The following is a 9,625-nucleotide window of genomic DNA, read 5'->3' as shown; positions in this document are numbered from 1 at the left end:
CAGACAGGCAGACAGGCAAGCAGACAGACAGGCAGACAGACAGGCAGGCAGACAGAGAGGCAGGCAGACAGAGAGGCAGGCAGGCAGATAAACATAGGGGTGGGGTGGAATTGTTTGTTGTTTTCTATTTTTTGCTTCTGGGTTTGTTTTTGACTAGTCACAACAGCACAGGATGGCAGATGCAAAGGGAGCTCTGATGTCCAGTGTGGAAAGACCAAATCAGGCTCGTGAACCTGGTGTCGGGGCCACAGGTCCTCCTCCGGCCTGACCGCAGCTGCACCCAAACGGTGGGGTTTCAAATGGTGCAGTGACAGCCACAGATGTCAAAGGGACACCGCTTCCCTCCAAACATCCTTCAGCTGCGTCCCCAGATGTTTCTCTACCTGCCCTAAGTTTCTGAACTTTGGGTTGAATAAAATCAGCCAAACTGTTGCCACAACCCTGCGGTGACCGATGAGGGGTGAGCAGGGGAGGTGAGGCACTTGTGTGAAAACTGATGTAAGAGCGTGACGCTCCGAGGGCACTTCAAGATGTCAGGAACGGCATCTGTGCCACATGATTGCAGCTTTACTTTCTCCCCTGAAAGAGAACTCAAATCTGGGCCGGAGAGACAGCTTGGAGCTTAAGAGCACTGGCTGCTCTTCCAGAGGTCCTGAGTTCAATTCCCAGCACCCACATGGTGGCTCACAACCATCTGTATGAGATATGGTGCCCTCTTCTGGTGCACAGGTGTACATGCAGACAGAACATTGTATACATAATAAATAAATAAATCTTTAAAACAAAGTAGAGCCCAGATAGTCAGTCCAAGGAGACACTGCCTGCCCTGCTTTACCGCCTTGCCATAATCCCACTTTTGTACTTCTGAAAAGTGAACCCAGCCCCACCACAGCCTGTGTCCTGGAAGCCTGAGTGCCTTGCCATAGCCATCTTGGAGAGCCAGGGCTGATCCATGGCGCCCCCCGCAGGCGGGAAGGGGAATGTCATCCGAGCCCTAGCCTTCCTCAGGCCACCCCTTCAGGTGACAGACTCTGCCTTGTGGCCTGGTCTTCCAGCCTGCTGGCAAAACGCCTTGGGTATATTCATTTAAAATAGGACGTGAGCACACAGCGAGAGGAGCATCTACTCACCACAGTCTTTCCTTCACTTTGAGCATCTCGATAGTCAGGATTAAGCTGAAAAGACAAAGCAAAATAAACTTTGTTTAATAAAAAGCACCAGTGAGGACACGACAAGCCTGGGCCCATAGGTGCTGCAAGCTTGATGACCTGGGGTCAGTCCCAGCATGCACCTGCATACTCATGTGCACTCCAGCACACACACTCGCACACGGACACACACACTCACGAACATGCCTAAATACCACACCCACAATGAAGATCCCCACAGTGGCACACAAATGCCCACGTGTACTGAGGAGGGGTGAGCGCCCTGAACAGGAGTGACACAGCATGGACTGATGGGCTCCAGGCTGAAGAAGAGGAGAAAGGCGCAGCCTTGCCCAGCCTGCTCCTCACCAAGACTGACTCAGTGCCCTGTGCCCTCCACACCAGGACAGCCCGAATCCTGCAACTGTGAGCCGAAACACACCAGTTTCCCTTTTGCTGCTTTTGTTAGCCGTGTGTCAATGCTGTGAGAAAAGACTACTACACACAAGAAAAAAACCCAAAAAACCTCACAGCTGCATGCATTCACAGACTTAACAAGAGAATGTGTACCTCGTATTCTACCATTTTGTCCCTTCTCCTACTGCAGTACCAGCCGGAGTGATCAGAGTCATTAGTGGGAACGTACAGAAGAATGTCACTAAAGAAGAAAAGGACGTCCTGGAGAAGCTCCCGGAGAGTGAATTCAGGGGCTGCAGAGATGCTCAGCAGTTCAGAGCACTGGCTGCTCATGCACAGGACCTGGGCTCAGCTCACACCTGGCAGCTCACACCTGTCTGTAACTCCAGCTCCAGGGTGTGCGTAGCACCGGGCACACATGTGTGGCACAGACAGAAGACCCGTACACACAAGACAGAATTAGCAGATCGCTGTTCGGAAAAAGGAGCATAATCCATTATGTTAAAACCAGATCATAAAGGTGGCATGGTGGAGAGAGATTTCATAACAAACTCTAACTGGGCACCTTCAAGGGACAAAGCTTGTGACCTGCAGGATTTTAGCCAAGACTCCAAACACTGACCACCAACCCTGTGACCTAGGAAGGAAAATGAGACACAAATGTGGTCAGCTACACTACAGAGCAGAACAGACCAGAGCTAGGAGGCAGAGGTGAACAACGTGTGAGGGACACTGACAGAGAAGATGCCGCAATGGGGTGATGTCTTCAGGGATTGCCCAGTGCCTTCGCAACCCCTGAGGGTGCTTGAATCCTAACTGGCCGCACAGGCGGGAAATGGGGACTTGCTTGCGGGGCCTCTTGTGTGACGCTCATTTAAATGTCTGGGAGCGATTACTCACTTAACAACAGTCCTGCTTCTGAGAAATACTCTTAAGCCTTAATTCAGATGAGCTCTAGGCCCTTCGGTGAGGAATGTCCCAGTGACGCTGTGTCGTGAGGGGGAGCGTGAGTGTGGGCGCGGAAGCGACACCACATCGCCCCCCTGCCCCCAGCAAGCAGGGTGGTGTACAACAAGTCAGGAAGATTCCACACCCGGGGCCTTCTCTGTTGAAAAGGGATCGCCTAGACCAAAGAGGCTTTTAAGCTAAAAGGAAGATCACTCCAGACCCACGAGGCTTTTGCATGAATGACAGAAAATCAATCGTATGTGTTTGCTTTCAGCAGCACCGAAGTATAGAAACTGCCATGGAAAGGGTTAATCCCACTCGAGGGGGCAAAAGCCACCCAGGCTGTAAGAGCGTATACTACATTTATAAGGCACCGAGATAGCCAAGATCAAGTTCACAGTCAGAGCCGAGGGAGTGGGCGAAGGAGAGCGGAGCTCCCTGGCCACTCAGGAAGACGCTCTTCCTTCGTCGGCTGCCCAGGACAGAGAAACGTGGCGCACAGCAGAAGAGGGGAAAGTCAGATGGTCACGGGTGGGCAAGCGTCACCAAGTTAGCTGTCCCCAGCCGAGCGCCGGCGGCCTTCCGTCCCCACCACAGAAGACACAGCCTGAAGTCCTGACCCTGCGCACACTCTGCTTTCTTGGGGAGGGGATGGGGAATGGATGGGTGTGCGCATGGAAATGCAGTGCTTGTGGAGACCAGAAGGGGGCACCAGATCTTCTGGAGACAGGAGCAGAGGTCCTGGTCCCGGGGATCAGGGTCCATCTCCCCGCTGGTCCTCAGCCTCACTACACTTACGACACTGCTGCCGGAGAGCTGCTCCTGACACCACACACACACACACACACACACACACACACACGTTATGCCGGGACATGGACGGGACGACAAGCCCTCTCAGGCTCTTTGGTGGTAAGTTCTAATTAACTGTACCCAAGAGTGTTGGAGTCAGGAAGTAAGGGTTTAGTGCCACCTGGTGGAGGCTTGCCTATGTACAAACAGAGGAGCTAGTCCATTTTCTTCATCTGCGCGTGCTCGCGTGTGCGTGCGCGTGTGCGAATGTGTTTGTGTGCACGCGTGTGCGCACGCGTGGCTCCTAAGGCACCGTCCACCTTCTTCCACAGTGTGTTTCCATCTCTTCCAGGGGCTCAAGCAGCTGCAGTCTGCCCTTCCCACTGGCACTCCCTGTGGATGACGGAGTGTCCCCACTGGCGGCGCCCCATGTGGTATGCTTAATGAGCGGACAGGAATGGGGCTAGTGTGACCAGAAAACTGTTAAATACAGTTTCACATCAACAACATCCACTTTAGTAGCCAACAGATGACTCAGAACTACCATACTGAACAGTTCAACTCCAATATATATTGAGACAGGGCTTCTCTGTGTAGCCGTGGCTGTCCTGGACTCACTCTGTAGACCAGACTGGCCTTGAACTCACAGAGATCCGCCTGCCTTTGCCTGCAGAGCTGGGGAATTACAGGCATGCACCTCACACCCGTCTTCTTTAAGCGCAGACCTGGCACTCCTTAGCTTGGCAGATAAAGTCCTCCTATGCCTCCCAGCTAAGCCCTGAGCTGTATTTCCGCTCCTACCAATTCCCCTTCACCCTTCTAAAAGAACCTTCCAAGCTTACACGCCCATGCTTTGGGTCGGCCACAGGACCCCACATACGTCCCTGCTCAAGGGCACAGGAAGAAGATCCTCCCTCTCCGGATCGTGAGCCGCAAAAGCCAGCTGTCTCGAAGCATGGAGAAAGAGTAGGAGCTGGACGCCAGCTGAGCCACACGCCACCAGGGGAACAAGCACGTCCATAACACACAGATGTGGGAGAGTGGCGTCACATTGAACCTTCTACACCAATCCACATACTCGCATGATCAGACCAGCTGCCCACTCAGGAGCCTGCTGGGGACACGGAGGGGTGGAGCCAGGCCCACTGCACACGCTGATCACGCGCTCTGCCCCTGAGCCACGTGTCACTGGATATTTGATCCCGTTGTGAACCCCAAGACTGTGACCTGTAAAAGCCTGTTTCTTGCTTGGTGTGGTTCAGCCCTGACACACACCTTCAATCCAAGAGCTCTCTGTACACGAGATTTAATAAAGTTAACCCTAGGCCAAGAGGGGGAGAAGAAACCAGCTGACAGGGATTAACAGGAAGGAGGGACTTTGAGAGAACAGTACTTTTAAGAGTGTGGAGGAGGAGGAACTTTTTGGCTTTTAGCTTTTGGCTTTTGCTCCTGCGCTGTCAGCTGAGCTAGCAAGCTTTTGGCTTTTTGCTTTTTCCTCTGGGACTTGAGCTGAGTAGGAAGGTCACCTGGGTGCTTTCTCCGCCTCTCTGAGCTAGGAGGCTTTCACCCCAGCATCTGGCTCCTGCGTCTTCATTGGTAAAATTGAGTGAATTGGGATTTTCATTTTTTAAACAACACTCATTCCCAGCCCCTGTGGTTGGTCTTTTTGTTTTGTTTGTTTGTTTGTTTGTTTGTTTGTTTTTAAAGTCTTTTTTTTTTTAGTTTTTGTCTTTAAAGTAGGTCCCATGCCAGGGCTGGAGAGACAGCTCTGCCAATAAGGTACATGCCTTCCAAATGTAAAGTGTGATTCCTGAGTTTGATTCTCTGAAACCAAACAGGTTGGGAGTTTGTGCATTTATAACCCGGGTAAAGACAGGGGTCCCAGCCAACCAGTCTGATCACCCAGCACAGTAAAAGTGAGAGACCCTGTCTCAAAATCCAGGATGGATGGAATCCTGAGCAAAGAGATGTTGATGGCCTCCATACACAAGCACCCACGTGCACCCTCAGCCTACACACACACACACACACACACACACACACACACACCAGCCATCCACAGTCCAACGGTGACGGTCAGTCGCAATGGCAAACTGAGGAGATCAGCTGAGGAGAAGAGTGCTGGGCAGACTGACGGAGATTGCTCTGAGGAATCAAGCACCATCCCCTGGGCTGGGGTGCTGACTGCATAAAGGGGAGAAGGGGCAGAATTGTAGCACCCTGCGGTCTCCCCGCCTGGCAGCTCCAAGGCCCTGCTGCCCCAACAGGCTGCATCTTTAGCCACCTTTCAGCCATGAGCCAAAATAACTCCTTTCTCACTGAGCTCTTGTCAGCGTGTTCTATCCCAGCAACAGGAAAGATGACAGACACCAACCCAGAACGCACAGCACTAATCAAATTACATGAACTGGCCCGGACGACGCCATGACTTTTGCACGGAGGAGTCCCTCGTTCGTTATTTCAGCGACAGAGACCCAACATGGCACCCGAGTCTCACCTCTGCAGCTAAGTAGTTCCCAGTTGCGAGATGTTTAAACCTGAACAGGCTGTTCCACTGCCCCGCGCCGCCACGGCAAGGATCGTGGTGAACCACCTAAGAGAAGGAGAGCCTCGGTGACCAAGCGGTCCTCCACGCCAGCCAGCACGTCCCCACCACCAAGGACACCGCATCTAACCGTGTGGGAGACCAGAACCCCTCACTGAGCAGGGGACACGCACGCCTCACTTCGAGTGCCTGTGCCTCACAGCAGGAGCGCTGTCCTGCAGGAAAAACCATGAGTTCCTGTCAGGGTTCAGTGGCCCCCAGATAAACTCCCAGCCTTGGGACCGTGAAACAGGGACTGCCAAAAAGCTCAAGGTCACTGTGTGCGCCAGTGAGTTCCAGGCAGCCGGGACTGCACAGTGAGACTCCATCTAATAGATATCATCGTCAGGCCGCAGAATCAAAAGGGCCAGGGCCAAACAGCGACACTAAAGCCAGGCACCCTCAGCCACACGAAGCCCTCTCCAGAAGCTGCACAGTGGCCATTCTTCCTCCTGTCTGCTCCGGGCCTCGTTTTCCTGTTACACTGCTTCAGTGCAGCTATTTCTAGTATATTGTCATGTGCAGATCAGCGGCTCCTGCCTCTCCTCCTCCACCACTCCCTGGCAGGCGTGTAAGAACGCAGACTGAGCAGGGCCCCTGGAGCTGGCGGGCAGCGCTCCTCCGTGGCCTCTGCTTCAAGTCCCTGCAAGAACTCCTGCCCTGCCTTCCCTCGGGGATGGACTATGTGTGGCATGAAGTGTGGGCCCAACAAGTGTGCGTGAGCCACAGCCACAGGAAGGAGGGAGGGAAGATGCAAACGTTAGTAATCAAATGTGGAATGTGGCGATGTTTATTTCAGTTCTTCTGCGGGAGCTTAAGTATTTCATTGATCATTTTTTAACCCCCCAAATCTGTACATTTCTTTTTAGGTCACTATGAAAACTATTGCAAAATGTATGCCTTCAAAGCAAGGAGCAAAAGCCAAGCGTGATTCATTTCTACATGAGGCTGAGGCTGGAGGGTCACCCCAAGCTGTGGCCACGATGTCCTTTAGATCTCAGGCCTGGCTTGTTCATGGGGACTATGAATGTCTTGTTTCCTCCACTGTTTAGGACGGTTCCTTAAATAAAAAGCCATCCTTATACCATACTGTTTAAGTAATGAAAGCTCCCAGAAACATAAATGTGCTCTTTCTCTCTCCTAGGATCTTGACACATCTCTGGACAACCTGGAACTTGCTTTGGAGACCTGGCTGGTTCTAAGCTTGTGGCTGTCCCCTGCCTCAGCCAGGTAAAACGCATTCTTCACTATGAGTTTCTTCATTCCACTGGCATTCAAAGAAAAAGGCATGTGCTGCTCTCTGTAGGCTCTGTGGTAGTGCCCCCGCCTACACCTGCCATGGCTCAGGCGGTGCCCCCGAGGCACACGGCTTCTGATCTGATCCGCACGGGCAAATTCACAGTGGGTTTTTCTTTTCTCTTCTCAACCCCTTGATTTATTTCTGCAGCTTTATAATGGGTTCCACTGTGACATATTCACTTCTAGTTGGTCACAGCCACAGGGGATGAACTCCTAGGAGTCACATTCCATCCACGGACACACCATCAGTGTTGCCCGGAACAGAAATGTGTCTACATCTTCTCATCTATTTAGTGAAAGCCCCAGCCCCCACCAAGGACAGACCTCTATTTCCCAGAGAGCTTTAGAGCTAGTAGCTGAAGTGGCCGACTGGCGCAAGGTCGTCCGCAGGAAAATGTGCTGCTTTTTCTCATAGTCGTCACAGGTCAGAAACTTCTCCTGCTCCGCGTGAAACAGTCTCACAACGTCGCCCTGGAGAGACAGGAGAAACCCTGGCCTTCAGCAGCCACCGGGACCAGCAGGAGGCCCAGCCATGCATTGCTGGTGGGTGCTCGGCTGTGGTGCCAGCGGCCTTCCTTGAAGGAAGGAAGCTGGCTATGCACAGCTTTCAGAGTGCCGGGGCCCGTGCTTGGTGGAGCGTGTGAGGGTGGGTCAGTGTGGAGGGCTTACTCACTGCTTTCAGCACATCCTCTCGGTAAGAGCTGAATTTCATGAATAAAGTGATTTTCCAGCTAGTGTTACAATTAACAGCGTTCACCTAGTAATGAAAAAAATGTTAAAAAACATGAGATGGTTGGCTCTGTGTTCTGTGCCGGAAATACCCATTTCAAACAGGAAAAGAAGGAGAAGGCAGCTGTGGACAATTCGCTATCATGTCCCTCTGTAACGAACATGTTCAATGGATGGTTCGAACAAGAGCTGATGTCTACCGGATGCCCTAGGGATGCTGCGGACACCAGCAGGATGGCACTCCAGAGAACCAGGAAATGGCTCCATCTCCTCCTTCCCTCTCTCCTTATAGCCCCTGCCCTTTTTCTCTTCTTCTCTCCCTTCCTTCCCCGTCCTCCTTCTCCCTCCCTCCCTCTTTTCCTTCCTCCCTTTCAGCCTCTCTCCTTCCCTGTCTGCTTTCTTCCCTCTCTCCTTTCTGTCTTCTTCCCTCTTCCCTCCTCTCTTCCTCTTTCCTCTGGAGACAATCAGCAGCCGTCCCACCCTATCCCGACCGACTGGCCTCACCTCTTTGCAGCCCGGGTTGTCCAGGAGCTCCACGCTGCTGGCATGCAGGGGCTGCCCAGCGTTCACAGGCATCAGAACAACTTTATCTCCTACGACGATCTAGGGGTCAGAAACACACTCTGAAGCTCTGTGGGCCAAAAACTTCCCAGCAAGCCTCACTTGCACCCTTCCTCCTGGTCCTGTCATTTTCTACACAAACTGCAGTTTGACTCTTCTCCCTGCGACGTGTGTTCAAATCCCAGTTCCTGCCATCACACCCACTGGTGCCACAGCCTGTTCGTGACAGTGGTCAGGCCCTTTCCTCACTAGTCTCCATGTCAGCCATAATAACTGTGCTGTTTTCATCCCCTGAGACCCTGTAGCAAACACAGTGGAGTCAGTGGCCAGGAAGCTCTTCTGACTAAGCATCAGCATTTCCACAGGTCAGCAGAGAACACACCCCTCTGCATTCTCTCCCCACTGCCAGGCACGGCAGCTTAACCCACCATCTATCTCCTTAGCTCACAATTTATGGGCATCCTGACACCTTCTGGATTCAGGAAATACAGGGCAGGGCCTGACTTATAAAAACTTATGTTTTGTCTGTCCTGGAACTTTTGTTCCCCTCTTACTGAAAATGTCTAAAACCCAAACTGTAAGAGCCTGTGTTTCTTTTAAAATAAGAATTACCAAGGTTTCAGGAAAAAGTACTAAAAATCTAAGTCTATGTTGACATTCATCTGTGCAATAGTGGCAAGGTCTACTTTGCTGGCAAACACCTCTACACCTAACTCAGTTCGGGGGAACTGAAGTTACCTTTTCTTAAAGGCAATCACAGTGTGATTTTAGCAACTAGAGAAACTTATGCTCCAAAGTTTCTTTAGAAGATGGTTATTATGGCATCTACAGCCCCAGCTGCAGGGCTTTCACTCTCTGAAGCCAAATCAAAAACCTTCTCTTTGCCTGTTTCACACCAATCTCAGGTTAGTTTGATTACAGGTTAGTTTGATATGTGACTGAGAAGATGGTCAGGACTGAGGACATCTCTACATACCTTAAAGCAAAACACACATTCACATTTTCAGTGTCATGTGACCTAAGTGGATAATGTTGAGGAGTTGTGTTGCCACAAACTGTTTCTGGAGACCCAAATTAAGCAGAGAAGCCTCTTGAGTTCGCTGCTCAAGCACAGGAAGTTCACTGCTCAAGCACAGGAAGTTCGCTG

At 51.8% G+C, this 9,625-nt stretch overlaps 1 protein-coding gene across 1 annotated transcript in view; it reads right to left on the bottom strand.

Annotated features, from left to right (window-relative positions):
* The window catches only part of Itpr2 (inositol 1,4,5-trisphosphate receptor type 2), a gene marked incomplete at its 3' end in the record, with an annotated part of 262,276 nt that overhangs the window by 198,798 nt on the left and 53,853 nt on the right, over positions 1-9,625 (bottom strand). The window contains 5 exon segments of the mRNA XM_055605618.1: positions 1,131-1,175; positions 5,803-5,898; positions 7,513-7,659; positions 7,862-7,945; positions 8,422-8,520. Of these exon segments, the coding sequence (XP_055461593.1) occupies positions 1,131-1,175; positions 5,803-5,898; positions 7,513-7,659; positions 7,862-7,945; positions 8,422-8,520 (471 nt within the window).

Source organism: Psammomys obesus, unplaced genomic scaffold (genome assembly GCF_907164565.1).
Source record: "Psammomys obesus unplaced genomic scaffold, mPsaObe1.curated_primary_1811, whole genome shotgun sequence".
Classification (NCBI taxonomy): domain Eukaryota; kingdom Metazoa; phylum Chordata; class Mammalia; order Rodentia; family Muridae; genus Psammomys; species Psammomys obesus.
Note: the sequence above shows the minus strand (reverse complement) of the source record. Positions and strands in the feature narration are given on the sequence as shown.